The sequence below is a fragment of the Sus scrofa genome, chromosome 14 (assembly GCF_054392235.1).
Source record: "Sus scrofa isolate SSC_HxYL_T2T_F1_AM1 chromosome 14, Sscrofa_HxYL_maternal_Yorkshire_Landrace_v2.0, whole genome shotgun sequence".
Classification (NCBI taxonomy): Eukaryota; Metazoa; Chordata; class Mammalia; order Artiodactyla; family Suidae; genus Sus; species Sus scrofa.
This window is the reverse complement of record NC_139396.1, coordinates 72353878-72375337: the sequence shown is the minus strand read 5'-3', so window position 1 is coordinate 72375337 and position 21460 is coordinate 72353878. Positions and strand designations below refer to the sequence as shown.

Sequence of the window (21460 nt, the reverse complement as noted above, 5' to 3'; positions counted from 1 at the left end):
AAAAGAAAAAAAAATCAGTTTGCATCTCAACCTTATTGAGCATGGAGAGTGGCCAGTGGTTCCATGGACAAAGTCTTAGCCCCAGAGGCAAGGGGAGGAAGTGGTTAGATTATGAAGTCAGCCATGTAGTTATCAGGCCCATTTTGTGGAATCCAGCTACCTCACCCAGGAGCTCCAGCCTTACTGTGGCCAGGCTTTTGTCCTGGTCCACAAGAGGAGTAGCTGCTTCCCGCCCTACTCAGCAGGGTCTAGGAAACTGTTAGGAACTGTTTCTACCTACCGGCCAAGAGGCAACTTCAAATGTGCTTTATGGTAGTGTTGTCCTGGTGTTTGCCGTCTGCAATAGAAAGTTAAATGAGGGGCTGCCTTTCTGGTAGTTAATAATAATGGGAACCTTAGAAAGCGAAATCACTGCTAACATATGTAGGCATGTATTTCATAAGAGCACTGCATCAGCTGATGACCAAAGGAAGCCCAGGGCCCCCTTTTAGTCCGACTCCCGGCTGTAGGGGCAGCAGAGGGCAATAGGAGATAGTAATGCCTTTTTCCTGTGCTGAGGGTACATTCTTGGTAGCTGGGGTGCCCACGCACAAGACCTGGGAGCACCCTAGGGCATCAGCTGTTACCAGTGAGGGGGTCTGGGTCCTTCTAGGGGTCCTTGGGGTCTGTGTTAGAGGCAGCCAGAGTTCCTCTCTCAAGGTCAGGCTGGCCTCAGCCTGCTGCTGAGTCCACAGTCCCCAGTGCCCCCAGTCTGGTCAGGCCTGATACGATAGCCTGGTGAGGGCAGTCATAGTCTCCTGTTAACACTCCTCACACATTGAGTTGTCTCTGCTTCTTCGTTCCAGGACAGGATTCTGGGAAGGTTGTGATCTGGAATATGTCTCCAGTCCTCCAGGAGGATGACGAGAAGGATGAAAATGTCCCCAAGATGCTTTGCCAGATGGACAATCATTTAGGTATTACAGGGTGGCCCTTTGCAGGCTTTGCGTGTCGGCACAGTGCCCGAGGTTAGCACGTGTGTTTGTAATTAGAGAGATAAGGCCCGTGCGGCGGTAGCTCCCCTCGGCCTGCTGTCTGAAGGCACAGATGTTGCTGCACACCTGGGTGAGTTATTCAGCAGAAGACTCGGCCCGCCCACAGAACCACCTTTGGACAGTCTGCAGGTACCTCTGGTGATTTCCTGCTCATGAGTCGTTACTGCCTGATTCCATGGGGCTTTGGGGCCAACAACCTGGAGGAAGTAGGGTTCTGGGGAAGGGTGCACAAAGACAGCTCCCAAACGTCTCAGATGGCCACCGTGTTGCTCGGAGGCCCTCTGCCAGGCCCATGTGGTTTCTTGTCCTGCCTTAGACACCTGCCCTGGGTATCAGGGTGACTATACCCAGCTCTGGTTTCCAACCTGGATGCCCTGAGGTCCTCCACTCTGTGTGTCCCTGCTCCCAGCCTGCCTCTTGGCATCCTCCAGTCTGGAGCACCAGGCACCCCGCAGGCCACACGTGGACCACAGCATGGATATCGCCCCTCCCACGGGGGGCTCCCAGGGGCCCTGGCCCTTCAGGGCCGGGGGGGGGGGGTTCTTCCTGCTTAGCTTGGAAGTGCAGGATCATCGACCTGCAGTGCTGACAAGTTTAAGAGAGCTGATAGGTGGCTTGAGCTCAGAGCTTTATGCTCTACCAAGCTGCTCCCCTGAAAGTTCTGGAAAAGGCATCTCAGCCTTTTTAAGACATGCCCTGATTTTGAAAATTATCCGTACTCAGAAATAGATCTCTTCATTAGACAGCCCTTTTGAAATAAGAAGATTTGTTTATTTATCAGTTTTCATGGAAAAAAGTCCTCTCCTGTTGATGGTTTCGTCCAGCACTAATGCTTCTCAGAAGACCTAGCTTCTCCCTCGAGACTGTTCTGGAGATTTGTTCTCAACAGCACTAGTAGGTTAGTGCTTGAATCGAGTTGTTCCAGGGCTGTCACACAGTAGGTGCCTTGAGTAGATTAGGTAGATGAGATCTGGTAAACCCTCTGCATCTTACCAAACTGCACAGAGCAAATGAGCATGAGTACTGGATTTTCATCACCCTATTTTTTTTTCTTCCCAGCATGTGTGAACTGTGTGCGGTGGTCAAACAGTGGGATGTATTTAGCTTCTGGGGGAGATGACAAACTGATTATGGTGTGGAAGCGGGCTACGTAAGCATCATTTTCCTTTCTTCACATTTTATTTTTAAAAGCTTCTTTGCAGATCTTTATCACAGTCGCTTTCCCCTGCCTGGCACTGAGGTTCCCCAAGCTCCAAGGAGTAGAACCCTTGAGGAGTAGTGGGAAGCACATGTCAGTGGGTGCAGCTGGGGCCTGACCAGGGAGGTGGGCAGCCACCCACCTGCCTGGGGACCTTCTTGCCCTTCAGCAGGCTGTAGGGTTTCCACCTGAAAGTGAAGAGCTGATCCTTTCTGGGGGTGACACTGGTGGCTTCATTTGTTTTGTCCTTCAAGTGAAATTTCCCAGCACACAAAGTAGTTAAAGGTCGGGTGCTCTGGTGGAATCCAGGGCAGGGGGTCTACAGCCTGCCCTCTGTGCCACTCACTTTGTTCCCTGTCAGCCTTCCACGGGGCTCTGAGGAGACCCCTTCTACCCTAAAGGTCTTGCTCTGCACCCTCAGGGAACTGACCATCCCCTGGAGACTCTTCTCCTCCGAGCCTCAGTGAGTCTCAGGGTGGGTCCAGCTAGGACCAAACCCTGCCCTCTTACCCAGCTGCTGCCCCCCACTGAGCTCTCCTTTGGGCTCAGAAAGAGCTGGGACCTTACTGCTTGAGCAGCAGGAGCCAGCACCCTTGGTTCCATGCTTTCTCTGCCTCAGGTGTTAAGGCAAAGGCATCTATCTAGTCGTTACAAGAGGGTTTGAAAAATACTGTTGATTCATCACACACGGCATATTTAGTACATGATTTGGAAAACTGAAAGAAGAAAAATTCAGCCACCACCTAAAGGAAGCCATGGTTAACATGTTCACATGTGTCCTGATCCATTTTCACGCATAGATGACATGGGTGGTGTTCTGTTCCATATGACATTATGTGGCCTGCTACCGTGACCTGATGATGTATGGTGCAGGCATGCAGTATGCCACAGACACATAGGACAGTCCCACTGGTCAGTGTTGTGGGGCTCTCCAGCACTGTCTGTCTGCTCTGTTCTGTCACTGACCAGCCACTCTGCAGCAAGTATCTCTGCAGTGCCCAGAGCACCCTTCTGACTCCTCTCTCACGCAGGTACATCGGGCCCAGCACTGTGTTCAGCTCCAGTGGTAAGCTTGCCAATGTGGAGCAGTGGCGCTGTGTCTCCATCCTACGGAGCCACTCAGGCGGTAAGTGGGCAGCCCTTGGGGGGCGGGGCCTCAGATAGCCCTCCCTATAGTGGGGCACTCCCTCCCTGGCCCCCCAAGGTCTGGGTAGTCACCACCCCTGCCCTCATGGGGTGTGTGTTTATATCTTTAATGTAGAACTCCCTGCATTGTGCTGTCTGTCCTGGGGAACTGAGTCACTACCTCCATCAGTGGATCGCTAAGTCCGTAAGCTCACTTTCCTTATTCCACAGAAACCCACACAGGGGCCCGCTCTAAGGCTTTTCACTTGACTTGGTGTTTGCAAGGTGTTCTCAGTAGGCTTGGTGCAGAAAGAGACTGGGTTTTCAGATGTGGACTGCAGTTGATCGCTCTCAGTTAGATGCCAGGACCCCAGCGTGAGTACAGTCCGGTTCTGCCTCAGAGAGCCTGCGGCCAGGCCAGGAAAGGTGTGCCAAAGCAGGGTCCAGCAGAAACAAAGCTTTGTTGCCAGGTGGGGGCCAGCTGGCAGCATCTCAACCCTGCCAGTCTTTACATGGAAGGCAGCAAGCTGCCTGGGCTGGACTGGCTGAGTGTCCAGGGGCTGGGTCATGGGTGCCTGGGCCCCCTTCCCGAGGGTGTCCTTTATTGTGGAAGAGGCAGGAGCCACTAAAGCTTTGAAGCCTGAGAGGGAGTCATCAGACAGCACTGGGGAAAAGGAGTGATTTGGTCCCCAGCCAGGCCTGTGGTCGTTGAGAGAGATGGAGGCTGACTTGGTAACTTCTTTGGGGGTGTTGGGGCTCCTAGCTGAATGCCCAGAGAGTACGTGGTTTCCTCTGCTGAGACCATACTCAGGCTTCTGGGGCCAAGTGCCAGACCAGTTTGGGAGGTGCTGAGTTTAAGGGGGAGGGGATGTGTCACGAGCCTATTGGAATGGAGCCTACAGCTCAGGGTGGAACCAGCGGGGTGGGCATTGCTCAGCATACACTGCAGATGAAGCTTTATAGATGAACAGACCCACCCCTTGGTGATCACAGGCTGGGTGTACACTTTTGAAAGCTGATAAAGTAACATTGTGTTATTTTTGATAAGAGTAAAAATGTGTAACTTACCCTGACTCACAGCTCCCCAGGGTGCATCTAACTGGGCTTCTTTGGAACATGGGCACGGTGTCCATGAGGTGATCCAGTGTGGAGTCAGGCCTCAGTGAGGGCTGACCTGGGGCCTGTCACCTGAAACTCAGCTGAGCCATGACCTCAGCCTCTCTCCTGGGCTTTCCCCTATTAGGCGGGCAGTGGGGTTACCTGCAGCTCTTGTACAGTGGTCCTCATAGCAGGTATGGTTAGAACCATGTAACAAGAAAAATCAGCAGTAAAGCAGAAATAAATGAATAGAAAGCACTGGGTCTTTAAAAGCAAAATGTGAAAAACCTATACTTGGTATCTTTAATTAGGGGGTTGGAAAAAAACAGATAAAATTAGAAGTTAAAGGTCTAGGAAAACATTTAACCTAAAGGGGGAAAAAAATTATCAAAGCATGCAACATAATGTTCATAGTATTGAACTGAAAAACAAAACAAAATACTAAAATATTGTTTTCTAGAAAATACTAGTTTTCAAAATTGATAACATTGGGTTAGGAAAGCCTGAACAAAGTAGTAAACACTGAAGAAGTTGGAAGTTAGCTACAAAAATGGCTTCTGACTCTACATTATCCATTATGCATTGTTTCAAACTATTAAGAAAAACTATTATGGAGCAAAGAAATATTTATTCTTCAAAGGAGGCTATAAACCTGTGTTTCCAAACCTAATAAAAATAACAGTGAAATAAAGTGTAGACAAATGTGAACAAAGCTAGAAAAGTCAGAAACAATACTTGTGAATTTAATAACATTTGAAAGCAGTAATTCATTTTCACTAAATATGATTTATAACGGAAGAATTTTTGTTTGTTTGTTTCTTTAGGGCCGCACCCGCAGCATATGGAGGTTCCCAGGCTAGGGGTCTAATAGGAGCTGTAGCTGCAGGCCTACGCCACAGCCACAGCAATGCGGGATCCTTAACCCACTGAGTGGGACCGGGGATCAAACCCGCAACCTCATGGTTCCTAGTCAGAATCGTTAACCACTGAGCCATGATGGGAACTCCTATAACAGGAGAATTTTGTGCTAGGGTACTCTATTAACATATCATAATGTACTAAAAGGTTAAATAAGAGAAGCCAGAGTTATCCTAGGAAGTGTTCTGAAAGGAGTATTAGATTATTCAGCATCAATTCCTAATAAAAATACTTTTTAAAATGGCCACAGAAAGCTGTTTTCCTACCACATTGAGCCTTGTTCCTGTCAGTATCAAGAAAAGCCAAGCATGGGTGCTGTCACTTCATTTGTTACCTTGGAATTTCTGCAGTAGCATTAAACAGAATCAGAAGAAGGTAGACAAACTGGAAAATACAAAAATGAGGTGATCATGAGGATGGCATTGTTGTACATCAGGAAAACGCCAAGGAATATTACTCTTAGAACTTATAAAGCATTGAAAACCACTTAAGACTAATAAAAATGAGTCATTGAATTGGCTTCATACAAGAAAATTTTTAATTATCTTTCGCTAATAATAGCCAGTTAGCATATCTAATGATTAAAAAGAGAATTCTTGGAAGCTCTTGTGTGTTTCGATGTGTTAAGTATTTGATAGTGCTACAGCTGTGGTGCAGGTTTGATCCCTGGCCTGGGAATTGCCACATGCTGCAGATGGGGCCAAAAAAAGAGAGAAAACTCCTACACAGTAGGATCAAAAATTGAAAATGCTCAGGAATAATCTTGCCAAGAAATATGTGAGATTTCTAAGACTTAATGCACAAACTTTTTTTTTTTTTTTAATGGTCCCCACCCAAGGCATATGGAGGTTCCAAGGCTAGGGGTCAAATCAGAGCTGTAGCCACCAGCCTGTTCCACAGCCACAGCAGCACCAGATCTGAACCATGTCTTCGACCTACACCCAACCAACCCACTGAGCGAGGCCAGGGATCGAACCTGCGTCCTCATGAATACTAGTCAGATTTGTTTCCGCTGCGCCACAATGGGAACTCCCAAGCACAAACCTTTTTTGAAGGAGATAAAGGGACAACTTCATAAATGGAAAGACTAAATACTTTAAAATAAAGTTGTTGTTTTTTTACCAAATTAATATTTATTATTCATTTAATAGATATTTATTGAGCACCTGGTGTGTTCCAGGTGCTGTTTCACCCCTCAGGGAGTTCACATTCTTATAAGAGAGACAGACAGTCAAGTAGCCACGTAAGAGATGAGAAGATAGGTGTGATTTTACTCAGAGTCCCAAGGAGGGTCTCACTGAGAAGGTGGTGACCATGGGGAGAGTGGGTGGAGGAGGTGAGGGACAAGAGCTTCCCAGGCAGAGGGAGCAGCCAGGGCTGAGCCCTGGAGTATAAGGGCGGGCCCTCCAGGCCACGGGGGTCCCCTGAGTGATAGAGGAGGGAGGGGGCCATGGTGCAGTATGGAGTCCCATCTCCAAGGGGCCAAGGCCACATTGGTGAGACCAGTGACAGTCTCAGTGAGAGACAGTGTTGCCGAGGTGACACTGGGAGAGGTGGTCACACAAGCTTCCTGGGGGAGGAGATGTGGGGTGAGGTTGTGGAGTTGGCTGGCAACCCAGACTGCAGCCTGGACAGCCATTACCTGTGGATGGAACAGAAGGTTTATACCGCCTGGCAGCGAGGTGAGGGGACTTGCCCCCTGGGTGTTGAGGTGAGTGAGTCCAGAGCACAGGCAGACATGTAGGTGGACACAGGCCAGGGGTGGGCCCAGGATACAGCTGAATCAGGGAGGCTAATTAGGGTGGTGGAGAGAGTGAACCGTGCATCTTGCCTCATGGTCAAGTTTTAGGGCTGAGGATTGGCTATTGGGCTGGTCAGCGTGGAGGCCGCTCAGGAAAGACCCAACCAGGGATCAGAGCTGGATGGAACCAGGCTGGTGTAGGCAGGAGCCTGTGCAGACAGAAAAGCCAAAGGAAGGTAGATCCCAAGCCTGGAGAAGATAGTTGGTAGGAGCCCCATCAGAGAGTGAGCTGGGAAAGGGGCAGGGGGCATCTGAGAAGGTGGGATGAGAGCAGGGAGGGTCTCTGAGCGTGACCATGAGAATAGCGGCTGAGCCCATGGAAGCCACAGTCATTTGAGCAAGTGGAAGAGTTGGAGGGTGTTTGTAATAGTCTTTAAACAGCTTAGAAATAAAATTTCTCCTTAATTCATTTCTATGACAGCCAAAAAAAGAAAAAGGAAAAAAGGAGAAGTCATCCTCTTGGAATCACCAAGAATGGTGATGGAGGGTTGGTGGAAATGACAGTGACCAGAAACTTCATTCTTTAAGTGCAGGGAGGGTCTTACGTGGTGTGGAGCTATGGTGAGGAAAGGGGGTGTATGGTCTGAATACAGATGTTCCAAAGCTCAAAATCAGGGAGGAAGTCAAATCCTGTGTGTGGACTTACTGCAGACGCAGCAGTGACTGCAAAGGGTGTCCTGGGGAGAAGAGTCAGGATGCAGAAGAACTCCTTCAGAGCTGGGCAAGGTTGGCAAGTCAGAGTAGGCTGCTGTGCCAGAGAACTCGTGTTTTGTCAAGGCAGCATCAATTCTCAATCCCTGCACTCACTGGAGTAACTAGCCATGCGGCAGGTCGGGGTCAAAGAAGAGTACTTTAGAGCCTCAGCTAAAGACAGCATAATCAACTGCAGATTTTGAAGAAATATTCTAAATCAAGCAAGAGAAAACACAACTGTATATTTTTTTTATCAAGTTTCTAGCAGAGTGAATATTTTTCAAAGTTAACAAACAATAAAAGAAATAATTAACTTTTAAAATACCACAAAGGAGAATAACAGACTTCACTACATAAATCTTCTATAGTACAGGAGGCAAACTGGTGGGATTTGCAGCTCATGTCTGAGTTATCAATAGTCCGTGGATGTCTAAAAGAAAACCGGTCTCCTTTCTGGGCTCCCAGCTGAGTACAGTCTGCTCAGCAGACTGAAGGGGCTGCCTTTGCAAACGCCACATTCGCCTCGGACCCGCCGGCAGACAGGGCAGGAGCAGAGAAGTCTGGGACAACTTCAGACAACCAAGGTGCACTCTTCACTTTGCAAATTAAAGGGAAACTTAAAACATGAAAATGTGCTTAATAAGTTAAAAGGGAAAAAGAGTCCTCAGCTAATAAGGGAGCTTTTGAAATGGACATTCTGCTTATAGAAGTGTGAAGTTATAGGGTCTTTGCAAAGCAGCCCACAGCGTTGAGTTCAGACAAGTGAAGATGCTCAGTTTCCCTCAAAGAAGAGTCCAGAACATGGAGGGTGAAGAACATGCATGTGCTCATTGGCGTCAGAAGCTGGGACCCCGCCCACATCCACTGAACCAGGTCTGTGTGGGCTAGTAAAATCGCTGCTTTGCACAGGACAGAACCTCACCACACTGACTGAAGGTTTAGGTCCCATGACTTGCCACCATGTCTGTCTCTTCACCTTATCAGCCATTCTTTGTGTGCCTAGTGCGGCAGCAGGCCCTAAAGTGGGAAGCCAGTGAGACCTTGCCCATCCCACCAGCGTGGCGGGCTGGCTGTGGTCATTGTCATCATCACAGCTGGTCTTTGTCACTGCCTTGGTATGTGCCCAGCGCACATGTTGCCATTGCTCACATTCAGTCCTCACGATGACCCTCTACAGATTGATTGGTGGGTTTTCCTTATCAGTGTTTCATAGGTAGTAAAGCTGAGCTGCGGAGAAACAATCATGAGTAACCTTGTGTGGGGCTCCCAGGGCCGTGGAGGTGGGATCCAGCTCGTGAGGAGCAGGACCTGAAGACAGTGTCACACTCACTGGGTTGGCAGGCACTTGGAGCTCTGCCTGTGCCAGGCTCTCTGTGAAGCCCTCGGTGGCTTCATCTGAGAAGAGGTGGGCGGGGTCAGTTAGATCCTTCAGCCTTTAGGATTGATAGAGAAACTGTAATGGAGGAGTTTCTCAGATTGGTTTTAAGAAGTCTAGTTATGGTCCCAGGTCTTGTCTCCTCAGATGTGAGAACATCAGGGACTGCTGACCAGTCGATGAACAGGGTAGTTCCAAGTGCCAGGTAAGAGACTCACTACCAGCCCTTGTCTTCCAGATGTGATGGATGTAGCATGGTCTCCCCATGATGCTTGGCTGGCCTCGTGCAGCGTGGACAACACTGTGGTCATCTGGAACGCTGTGAAGTTCCCAGGTCTGCGCCTCCTCTGAGTGGCCCATATTGACGCAGCAGCCTGTCCACACCGCTGCCTGGTGGGGTCTGGAACGGGTGGGCTCGGTCTCCATCCACTGGTAGCAGCTGGATCTCCTGGCGTCTTAGTAACTTAGGTCTTCTTTATCAGTTCCATTTATGGTTTAAAAAGATGTCTATGTTAAAGAAAAAGCATGCAGTTGGCATGGATGTGCCATAGGCTATGAGGGTGGGTGCCCAGGACCCTGCGCACTGGTGCTCAGGTGGTTCTCAAGGGCTGGCTCCCCAGCCCGGGCTCTGGCCCCAGCTCAGTAGCCATCTCTCTGAAGCCCTTGAGCATACGCAGGCTGACACACCCAATGGATGTTTTTGAAGTCTCTGCCAATGGCAGAGCCTGGAGCAGCACCATGATTTGCACCCAGTGAGGCACTTCACAGCTCACGTCTGCAGTGTATTCTAATCCTGGGCTCGGTCCTAGGCACTCACTTTCTTGTGAGCGTCCACTGTGTGTAGAGCCTCAGCCTAGCCTCCAGGGCTGGGGTGGCACCCAGCTTGCAGCTCTGTGAGGTCAAGTCTCTCTCATCTTTGTCCTTAGTGACAATAGAGGACTTGATGAGCCCCAACTCTTGTCCCCATTTACCAGGAAGTGTCACATCAGAAGTGCTTGGGTGGGCATGGACTTCTTTCCAGAGAGGGAAACCACAGGCAGGGCTTATGGCTATAGTCAGGATTGAGGGGGGGTGGGCAGGGTTTGACTCTAGCCCAGGCCTGGCCCCTGGCTGTCCCTCCAAGTGTTGTCTGTGGCTGGGGGGGAATGTATGGTGCCCACTCCTAAAGGGGGACAGGCCAGGGGGCTCTTCTGCCTGTGTCCAGGGGTGGGGAATGGCCAGGGTGGACTCCTGAAGTCCCTTTGCTTGGCAGGCTGCTCCTGAAGTCCCTTGGCCTGTTTCTGTTCAGAGTCATTGTATCCCCCTGGGTGATGCATTCTGAATCTTTCTTATTTTTCCTTACAGAAATTCTGGCTACTCTGAGAGGTCATTCAGGCCTGGTGAAGGGGTTGACTTGGGACCCTGTTGGTAAATACATTGCCTCTCAAGCTGATGACCGCAGCCTGAAGGTGTGGAGGACGCTGGACTGGCAATTAGAGACCAGCATCACCAAGCCCTTTGACGAGGTAACAGGGTAGTATGGAGAGTGGCCCAGCAGCCTTCCTGGCCTCCACACATGGAACAGGGGCTACCCGGGGCCAGACCTGCCTAGAGCCCGAGAGCTGGTGACAGAAATCTTTTACTTCTCAGAAGCTGGGAAACATCCACTTTTGAAGTGAAAAGGATTATAGGTGTGAAAGCTGAAGGGTATACGGGGGTGGGGGATAGAGGCAGCTCTCATGTCTTCCTCAGTGTTGGGCTATCCCTGCTGACAGCTATTCCCTGGGCCAGCCAGCTACCTGGGGTGGAGGTAATAGTCCAGTTTGCAGAATGTATGCAGGTCGGGCTACAGTGGTGTGTGGTATTTTGCTGTCACTTCCCCTATTTTAGCTCTGCCTTCATCTTCACCTGGGATCATAGCTCAAAGTCGCTGTTATTCGGTTGATGTGTCTTAAGTGCCCCTGTGTGTAAGGCAGTCTTGAGTACAAGAAATGGATGTGGATTGGGATGGAATTATGCAGAGTGTGCAGAAATGCTGGGGGGGGGGGCAGGGGATGGTCACATCAGGGATGGCTTCTCAGAGAGAGGGACATAAGCACAAGTTGTGCAGGAAAGGTGGGCATTTACCAACTGCTTAGGTCTGGGAGCAAGAGGAGAGTGGAAGTCATGTATTCAGCCCTCCCCCTGCCAGCAACTCCTGAGAGCACAGGTATTCACTGTACTTAGCTCCGCCCTCTCTGGCAGCTGCCTGGTATAGTGGGCTATGTGCTCCATGCCCTTTGCGGTTCTTCAGGGCTCCAACTCCCAGGCCACAGGGGTCCCTCAAGCTGGGCCTGGGAGGCAGCTGTGGGAGGCAGGCAGGAATGTTTGGTATCCCAGTGGGAGCCTCTGGGTGGGACTGTCCTGCTTCTTCTAGGGCTGTGCAGCCTAGGTCTTAACCCCGAGTCTTTCAGGCTATCCTGGACTGGCCTTGAGCTCTGGTGGCTGGCTTGTACCCAACACCTCACTTTGCAGGAGGTGTATTGGGAAAGGATGCCCTGCCTCTGCCCTCTCTCCAAGCAGGGGGAACAGTGCCTTTCTGCTGTGCCCTTTATGGTTTGTAAACCTTGACAGGTAGCATCCCCAGGCTTCAGTGAGGAGGCAGGCTCCCAACATGGCTTCTGAGGGGCTGCAGGGCCCTCTGCTGCAGTCAGTGCTCTGAGGACTTTATGGGAGGCTGACAGGCACTGGCGGGAGGAAAGGGTCAGTGGTCAGGCCCACACAGGGTTGACAGTGAAGAGGCAGCCATGCCTCAGGGGAGGGTAGAGGGCCTCTCCTGACAGCCTTCTGTGGGGTTACCTGGAGAGGCCAGAACGCAGTTGCAGTGCAGCCGGAAGCATCATCATGCCTCTGTAGATCTGAGATCAGCTTGGTTCTTGGGGCCACGTGTGGTCACAGAGTTGGCCTTGGGCTAAAGCACGGGTGTCTCTTGCAGTGTGGAGGGACGACCCATGTGCTGCGGCTCAGCTGGTCACCTGACGGGCACTACCTGGTGTCTGCCCATGCCATGAACAACTCTGGCCCCACTGCCCAGATTATCGAACGGGAGGGCTGGAAGACCAACATGGACTTTGTTGGGCACCGGAAAGCTGTGACGGTCGTGGTGAGTCCTCTCGGCCAGAGCCTGGTCACATGTGGACTGAGCTGGCCTCTGAGATTCAGTACATATCGTATTCTTGTTTCATTTTAAATATTTAATTTTCATTATTTAAAAACTGAGCACACAAAGCAGCATACACACCCATGTGTTTTACTAGCAGATGGACATGATGACTATCACCCAAATCAGGCATTGATCAGGGATGTTTCAGGCCTGCACTAGCCTCCTCACATGTTGGGGCCTACTCAGGGGTACCTAGGCGTGGTGGCCCTGACAAGTCGCATACTCGCCAGGCTCCAGGAACATGGGCTGGATTCCATTGTACCCACTGAGCACACCTGCTCCCTGCAGCCCACGGTAGCCAGGCATAGCTTCAAGGCCACACAGTGGGTCACTGGACACTCACCTGCCCAACATTGATGGTAGGTGCAAGGCACCAGAAGATTGGGTGCATCTATTTTTGGGTTAGTGCTTCCAGATTCCTTAGCTGAGGCAGGCTGAGTGCCTCATTGCAAACAACCTCTGAGAGCCAGGACTTTGTCACCTCTAGGCAAGCACAGTCAATAGATGGCAGCTACAGTTAACCAAGGTGAAGGGTTGTGCCGGACCCTGACATCCATCAGAACGGACTCCTCCTTCCCTTTGCTTAAATTGATGATAAATATCAGATATTGTGACTTCAGCTATAAATTTTATGCAAGTAAAATACTGCTTCTGTAATTACATTGGACTTCACATAGAGTTCTGTTAGAGCCCAGGACCCATCTGCTAAAACATCTGGAGAGCACTGCTTCGTGGTTGGCACAGTGCTTCCAGTCACTCTCCTATGAGCCTCCTGCCCCCAGGCCTTGCAGCTGACTTAGGCCCAGGGTCACACCTCTGGTTCTAGGCTGTCCAGACTCCATGCAGCCCTGACCATTCCTGCCTGTCCTCTGGGACTGGATCTGCTCTGAGCCGCCTGTACCAGGCTTCTCCTCATCCTGGCCTGCGAGCTCCACGTCTGAGTCTGGAGTTCCTCCCACCCCTTTCAATTCCACATGCGCTTCCAACTTTTCAGAAATTGACACCGAGGTGACAGGGGGTTAACCCCCTGAAGTGACCAAAGCATGACCTGGCCGTCAACCCTGGCCTGGTCATGTCCTGTAGGACTGACTCTTCTCTACTGGACAGTTTTGACTGAGCATCAAATATGGAGAAAGGAGCAGGGATTGGTAGAGCCAGCCTTTCCTGACAACCACTTGGGCCTCCCTTAGGACCTGGTTCCTAAAGCCTGGTCCTAGAGCTGGTTCTACCCAAACCAAGAGGTGTTCGGAGGGCCTGGTCAGGAGATTCATGTATGGACCTGGCTGCAGGCTGGGAGCGCTAGTTGGTAAAGCCAGCATCTGACAGGTCTCACCACTTGCTCGTTTGATAAGGCATGCTCCAGCCCTGAGCATTAGCATACCTGTCAGGTAGCTGTGAGGCCACAGAACCACGTGCCAGGCCTGCAGAGTGTCTGCTGGGTTCCTTGGTGGGCTGGGATTGTGCATGTCTCTCATATTTGGGTGGGTTACCTGCTTGATGCTTGCTTAATTATGATTTAATGTTTGTCATTTGGCTTTAGAAATTCAACCCAAAAATCTTCAAGAAGAAACAGAAGAATGGGAGCTCTGCAAAGCCTAGCTGCCCATACTGCTGCTGTGCTGTTGGCAGCAAGGATCGCTCGCTGTCTGTCTGGGTGAGCCCAGCGTGGCCTTCACACTTCTGGGGACCTGGGAAAGGGAAGATCCCTGCTTTCATGGTGGTTAGTGGGTGTTTCCTCCCTGAAGCGGGGCCTGGGCAGGAGAGGCCACCCTGACCCGCTGGCCAGAGCAGCTCTTGTGTCCAGACCCGGAGAACACTTAGAGTGGTGAGGGCCATTGTTGGCACTCTTTTAAGAAAAACCTCTGTGTGGGCATGTGCCTGTGCAGAGATGGGAGACAGCATGTCAGCAGAGCAGTGGTAGAGGCTGACCCGGGCTCATTGAGGCAGCCTGCTTGGCTTGGCGAGCTGTCCACACATAGTCTACAGCCTATGCCTATGGACCTGGGATCTGTCATGCTGAGCCTAGGGACGTGTGCCCAACCTGGGGCCTGGATGGGCTGCTTTCCTATCCTGGGGCTGCCTTTGCTGCCTCACTCCCTCTCTGGGTCTCAGCATCAGCCCTGCACCTGCTCCTGCGCCTTCCAAGCCCTCCATTGTGTATATAGCCGTCTCCCCTGCCAGGCCCTTTGGGGACATCCCACACAAGCACATGCATCTTTGGCAGGCTTGGGGTCCACAGTTGCAGTCTTGGTGGTGGTTGTTTGGGTGGAGTCCAAAACTCAGGAAAACTGTGTTAGGAAAATTTCAACCAAGGCTTCTGGCTGTGGTGGCGTTCGCTGAGCTAGAGAGGATCTGGAGGGTTTTGTTCGCTGATTAACCCTCGCTAATGTTCTCTTCCAGCTCACGTGTCTGAAGCGGCCGTTGGTTGTTATCCATGAGCTATTTGACAAATCCATTATGGACATTTCTTGGTAAGGATTCTTATTGCGATGTATAGTTTGGGAAAGGAGAAGCCACATGTCGGAACTCAGGACCTCTTGTGTGTGTGGTTAGGGTTGGGTGACTGGGGCCCAAGTGTCCCAGCAACGCAGTGACTCAGGGGAGGGCGGCCAGTCCACAGCTGTACCCCTGGACACCTGGGATTTGCTGCTGAAACACCTGCTCAGACAGATGAGGCTCTGGAGGGTGGAGGGGCATGACCCCAGTGCCCTGTCGCTGCATGGATCAGAGCAACGTCAGCGTGGAGACCATTTCCTGCTTCTCAATGACCTCATTTAGATGTGCACTCCTTCCTGTTTATTTTCTTAATGGTTTCCAAAATAAGATAAAAACGAAACTTACATGGGAATAACCATCATGGCCCAGTGGTAACCAACCCTGCTAGTATCCATGAGGACTCAGATTTGATGCCTGGCCTCACTCAGTGGGTTAACAATCTGTTGTTGCCATGAGCTATGGTGTAGGTCACAGGCACAGCTCGGATCCTGCATTGCTGTGGCTGTGGTGTAGGCTGGTAGCTATAGCTCAGTTTGACCCCTAGCCTAGGAACTTCCATATGCCTTGGACATGGCCCTAAAAAGACCAAAAAAAAAGGAAACTCACAGAACATAAGGTGAGAGATACTCTGTACATATGCTGAGAGGTGAAGGGCCCAGAGCCCTGTGGGACGTGCCCTGCCACCCCACCAGGGCACAGGGACATCTCCCAGGCTCTGCCTCCCCTGGCCACCCCCATGGCAGGTAAGTGCCGTCGGGTGGTGCCCAGCTGCTGACGGCTGTCTCTTCCAGGACGCTGAACGGGCTGGGCATCCTGGTATGCTCCATGGACGGGTCTGTGGCGTTCCTCGATTTCTCCCAGGACGAGCTCGGGGACCCCCTGAGTGAGGAGGAGAAGGTAGGGCACCCCATGCAGTCAGCTCGTGGCCTGTGTGCTGCACAGCTGCGTCCCTGGCAGCTCTGAGAGGCCTCCTCTTGTGACCTGCACAGGCACACTGTTTCTTGAAATGTTCTGGATATTGGCCTTTTATAGGTTGTGGTATTTATGTTCTGGACAAGAGAGATTCATTTTAAAACAAGGCTCTTTTCATGTCAGAAATCCATTCTGGAATGAAGAATAACGACATCTCTTGAGCTGATTCTGTTTGCCCAGGGAGGTGTCTGCCTAGGAGCACAAGGGAGGCCTGCCAGGCTGCTCACTGCCATCCCCATCCCCATCCGCAGGGTATTGGCCTGGTTGCCTTGGGACAGTGATTATAATGGTGATTGTGGTCGTTTCCTGGCCCTTACCGTGTGCCAGACCCTGGGCCCTAACCCTAACCCTAACCTGCATTTAATGTATTATTTCATTTAAATTACACAACACCTTTCAAGGCAGGGCTGATCCTATCTCATTGATGAGGTAACAGCCTCAGAAGATGGTCTGGCCCTTCCTATGCCGAGGCTGTCATGACCCTCCAGTCTGGGGATGGAGGCCTGAACCCTGCCCACAGCCTTTGGACCAGGCCGCCTCTCTGCTGTGCTCTGTCCAGGACAGTGGCCCCGTGTCCATACCTAAGGGCTCTGTGCAGACGCTGCTCTCCCTGCCTGAGACCCAGAGCCTGCGTTCCTGGGGACAGGCCCTCACCACACACAGGGACAGGGACTCACAGCGCCCAGGGCAGTGGTGCAATTGCTGTGGGGACGCCACTGTGACAGAACCCTCAGGGTTAGGGTCTGCCTCACTGATGGCCCTGGAAGCAGCCTGGTGCCCCACAGTCATGTTGGTGGAGGAATGTCTGTAGCTTCAGCTCTCCTCCCCACCGGTCACTGTCATCAGGGAGCTTAGAGAGTGACAGGGGCTGCATACTAACCTGTGCCAGAAGCCAGCAGGGATCCTCCTTTAGATGTGCACTCCTGGGTTTGAGGAATACTAGGCCAGGCTCCAAATTCCAGCTTGAGGCACCAGTCAGGGCAGGAGCCTCAGTGGCAAGGGAGGGGAGTCTTGGGCCATGGGGTGGGTCAAGGCCTCCCCTGGCCAGCACCTTTTTTAGGAGGCAGCTCTTCTACTGGTCCAGCTTTGGTCATTAGCATGTTCTGTGTGAGTCTGCTACTCATCACACCTGCTGCTCCAGTGTGCTGGGCCACTCTCCCTGCCCGCATGTGGCCTGGCTTGTGATACAGAACTGCTGAGACCTGCGAAGGTCGGGGCCCTGCTCAGAAGGGTCAGAACTCTCTGGGGACAACACAGGCAGAGAAGAATTCCCCCAGGCCTGCATGCCAGGCCTCCCTCTACTCTCAGGTAGCCTCCAGCCACATGTGGGACTGATGGCTGCAGGCAGGAGCAGTGAAAGCAGACTCTAGGTTTCAGTGTCTGATTCCCAAGAGGTGTTTGGGGTCCTTAGAGTGATTTAAGAGCCTTACATTAGCAATTTGAGTGTCTTTAGTTCAGCAAGAGTTTACTGCTGTTGGTTGTGCACCATATCTTCTGTGGGTGTTTCCCCAATGGCTCGCTCTCATCCCCTGGAGGCTGTAGACATCCTGTGAGGGTGCACCACCTTCCAAAGGCACCCGATCAGTGACTGGCGGGACAAAGGGGGAGGTTTCGCAGAGCTGGCATTCAGAGCTGGGACCTGCCCAGGGCTCTCCTGCTTCTGAGCCTGGCGGGTGATGTCACAGCCGGGTTGTTGCACTCTCTTTGCCTCTAGAGCCGCATTCACCAGTCCACCTATGGCAAGAGCTTGGCCATCATGACTGAAGCCCAACTGTCTACTGCTGTCATTGAGAACCCCGAGATGCTTAAGTACCAGCGACGGCAACAGCAGCAGCAGCTGGACCAGAAGAGTACCACGGCCAGAGAGACAGGCTCCACTGCCTCAGTTGCTGGCGTCGTCAATGGGGAGAGTCTGGAGGATATCAGGAAGGTGAGGGCTTGGCCAGTGGCTCTAGGACATGGGCCTTGAAGGGAAGAGGCAACTGAGACAGGGCATCTCTTGGGAACTCCAGCCTTTCCAGGAAATCCAGATATTGGGAAGAGTGGGTTTCCAGTTCTGCCCTAGGAGACATCCATGGACTCCCCCTTTTCCTCTGGAAGCCGATGTTTCCCTGGGAGGTGAGGTGGAGATAGACGGGAACAGGACCGATATTGGGCCCTGAAATGTTTCCAGGACCTTGTACAAGGTGTCACACCTCCCCAGGTGATTTGGACTCGTGTGACTAAACCCTTGGTTGTGAGCCTTCAGTGAAGGAATGTCTGCAAAGCACGGCTGAGAGATGGGAGTACAGGTCTCACCTGCTAGTTCCTTCATCCAACCCCATGGCTGCTGGCTACAGGTGGCCAGCCTGGCATGTCCTCGCCGTCCTGGCAACCTGGCCAGGTGCAAGTTGGAGGTCAAGAGGAAAGTGTGGATCTGATTGAGCTGGAGCCTGTGTCCTTGTCACCCTGCTGTGCAGGAGGTCGAGCATACACCCTCATAAAAGCACTTGTTCCTCAGTGAGGCAGCAAAAGGACACAGGCCAGGAAATTAGGATGCTTTTCATCAGCGGTTTTGTCTGTCGGTACTTGGAGATTCGGCCACGTTTCTATTCATTTATGTCATTCTTCCCTGCCAGAATCTTCTAAAGAAACAAGTGGAGACTCGGACAGCGGATGGCCGGAGGAGAATCACACCACTCTGCATAGCACAGCTGGACACCGGGTACTCGTTCACTCCCCAGGCTTTCTGTGGCCTTCCCTGGGTATCTGCCACTCTGCTCTTGCCAGGTAGCACTGTCACAGCTGGGTCTTCTTGGGCTCGTGGGCCGGCCTCACCCACAGAGCCCGATGCACACTTGATGGTGTTACAAGCAGGCCAGCTGGCAAGGTGCCTGCACAGCTCCAGTGTGGCCATGTGGCCGGCCCTGCCTCGTTGAAAACACTGGAGAGAGAAAAGTCATACTGATTTTTTTCTATCTCTTTTTCTCCTTTTCTAGCCTCTCTTTCTGATTGTAGAAGGGATATATACACATTATTGAAAATAGGTAAAGCCCAAGGACATAAATCTTGCCCATAATCCAGTCTGTCAGATATGATCACTGTTAGCATCTTGGTGTGTGTATCTCCTGCTTGTTCCTGTATCTTGACCTTGCATCCACTTTAATAAATAGTCCTCTGAAGCATTGGTTACCGACTATCTTGGTGCCCAACCCATGAATGCACCATGATTTCCCTACCTAGCCCCTTAACCGTGTATTCTTGTGATTTTAAATGACTCTGCACACCTGTGACTGTTCCTCCAGCCACTTCCCAGAAGTGGACTTGCTGGGTGAAAGGTAGGTCTCCCTGAGGGGCAGTAGGTTCAGTTAATTTGCTTTTGTCTTGGCATCTATAGTCAGGCTTGCTTTTGTCTTGCTCATTCTCCCCAGAGTGAGGTGTGTGACATGAAGAATGGTAAGGCCCTGTGCTTGGGTGTCCTCTGTACTTCTCACTAGTTCCTCCATGAGCTGTTCCAAATTTTCCCTGAAGTCTTGCAAGACTTTAAGTCATGTGATGTACTGATGCCCTTCTCACATAAGGTGTGCAAGCAAGGGCTCTGAAGAGCAGAGGCCTGATCTGGGGGGCCAGAACCAACTTCACACTCCTCCTGTGGAGAGCTTTTCCCTTGATCAAGCCTTTTTCCCATCGAGAGCCAGGAGGTAATGCCACTTGCCCGCCCTTTGTTAGAACCAAGTATGCGACTACCTGAGAACTTCGTCATACTTATGGGAGTGAGGGTGGTGGAAGGGGTAGAGGTGGTGGTGGCACTTTGGTTCTATGGAGTCCATCCAGGCCTCACCTGATGAGGAGGCAGTGGTGGTAGCTGCCCAATCTTGAGCCAGCTTTCTGCCAAGGGGTTCATATTTCTGGCACTGGAGCTTGATTATTTTGGTCTTTTTTGTCCTCCTGATTCCCGTGTTAAAACAAGTAGTGGTGGAATAGGCAATTATTAGCTAATCAAGAAAGAAAAGGTGTAAATATTTAAAATAGAAATAAGTGAGCAATAATCACAGATGAAAAATAAAAGAATGAAAGACTTTTTTGCTGAATTCTATGCAAATAAATTTGAATTAGAAGATTTTGAGGAAAACAAAAATTACCAAAATTGAAGAAAAACCTGTATAGATGAATTATTGTAGAAGAAATAGAGGACATAGTCCAAGAGTTAACCTACCAAAGCCACCAGACTTCAGAAGACTTTATGGGAAAATTCTGACAGACTTTTAAAGAACAACATTCTAACACTGTTGAAAATATTCTAGTGCATAGGAAAAGGAAAGCTTGTAGAATCTTTCTGAAATGAACACAATACTGAAATTTCGCAATCTCAATATGACAAAGATATATAAGTTTCTGATCAATCTCCTTTCTAAATGTCAATGCAAAATCCTAAATAAAGTAGTTAACAGAAACTTAAAACATGTTAAAGTACTGGTACACTATAACTAAAATTTATTTCAGGAAAGCGAGATGGTTCAAACAATTTGGGGAAACTTAATTTACTCCTGCATGTCAGTAGGTAAAAATGAAGAAATTATGTGATCATTTCCATAGATGCTTAAGAGGCATTTTTATTAAATCCAATATCAGTCTTATTTAAAACTCAATTAAATGGAAATAAATATATGTTTAACTTGATAAACTACCTCATTTTCAAATTAAATTTAAAAACCAAACAAGTGTCTACTCTTGTGACTATAATTTAACATCGTTCTAGAGATCCTAGCTCATATGGTTAGTGAAGAGAAAGAAGAAATTTCAAAAAAAGGAGGTAAATGTGTTATTACTCAGTGATGATATGATCTATAAAAGAATCAACTGGAAAAACTATCGTAGGCAATAAAGGAAGACAGTAAGATAACTGGGAATAACCACCATAATGAGACCAAGTAGTACCAGTTACTACATTTAGAAGATATAAAAGAAGAAATCACTTTCCTTTTTTTAAAAAAAAAAAAAAAAAAAAAGTCACACCTGTGGCATATGTAAGTTTGCAGGCTAGGCCTCAAGTGAGACCTGCAGCTGAGACCTACAGCCCAGCCACAGCAACACCGGATCCTTAACCCACTGAGTGAGACTAGAGATTGAATCGCCATCCTCATAGACATGTTGGGTCGTTAACCCATTGGGCCACAATGGGAACTCCCTAAAAGAAGAAATCTGTTTCACAGACGCAGTCAGATTTGTGGTGGTTGCAACTCAGCTCAGGTTCATTCCCTAGCCCAAGAACTTCTACATGCTGTGGGTGTGGCCAAAAACAAGAAAATTAAGCCACACAAAAATAACATGTTTTGCGAGGGAAATGACAACAGATGGTATGTAAGAGTTCACCAAAAAAGTGGGAATGAGATGTTTCTGGATGAAAAATTTTCAACCTTGCATCAAAATAATGGCAAATTAAAACTGAAGGTACTGGGAAGTTCCGATTGTAGCTGAGTGGAACAAATCTGACTAGTATCCCTGAGGACACAGTTTCTATCCAAGGCCTCACTCTGTAAGTTAAGGATCTGGCCTTGCTGTGGCTGTGGCATAGGCCAGCAGCTACATC

At 50.2% G+C, this 21460-nt stretch overlaps 1 protein-coding gene across 18 annotated transcripts in view; it reads left to right on the top strand.

Annotated features, from left to right (window-relative positions):
- Positions 1–21460, top strand: part of HIRA (histone cell cycle regulator) — a 73648-nt gene that overhangs the window by 18030 nt on the left and 34158 nt on the right. For 6 of the 18 annotated variants that reach the window (XM_084994095.1, XM_084994094.1, XM_005654115.4 and 3 more), the window contains 11 exons: positions 846–956; positions 2094–2184; positions 3264–3358; positions 9481–9576; positions 10587–10747; positions 12196–12363; positions 13964–14077; positions 14824–14894; positions 15711–15816; positions 17606–17821; positions 18510–18595. In XM_084994095.1, coding sequence (XP_084850221.1) covers positions 846–956; positions 2094–2184; positions 3264–3358; positions 9481–9576; positions 10587–10747; positions 12196–12363; positions 13964–14077; positions 14824–14894; positions 15711–15816; positions 17606–17821; positions 18510–18595 — 1315 coding nt within the window. Of the gene's footprint in view, positions 1–845; positions 1164–2093; positions 2185–3263; positions 3359–3493; positions 3563–9480; positions 9577–10586; positions 10748–12195; positions 12364–13963; positions 14078–14823; positions 14895–15710; positions 15817–17605; positions 17822–18509; positions 18596–21460 lie in introns of those variants that run through there. The other 12 variants (XM_084994096.1, XM_084994099.1, XM_005654117.4 and 9 more) reach the window with 5 other exon arrangements.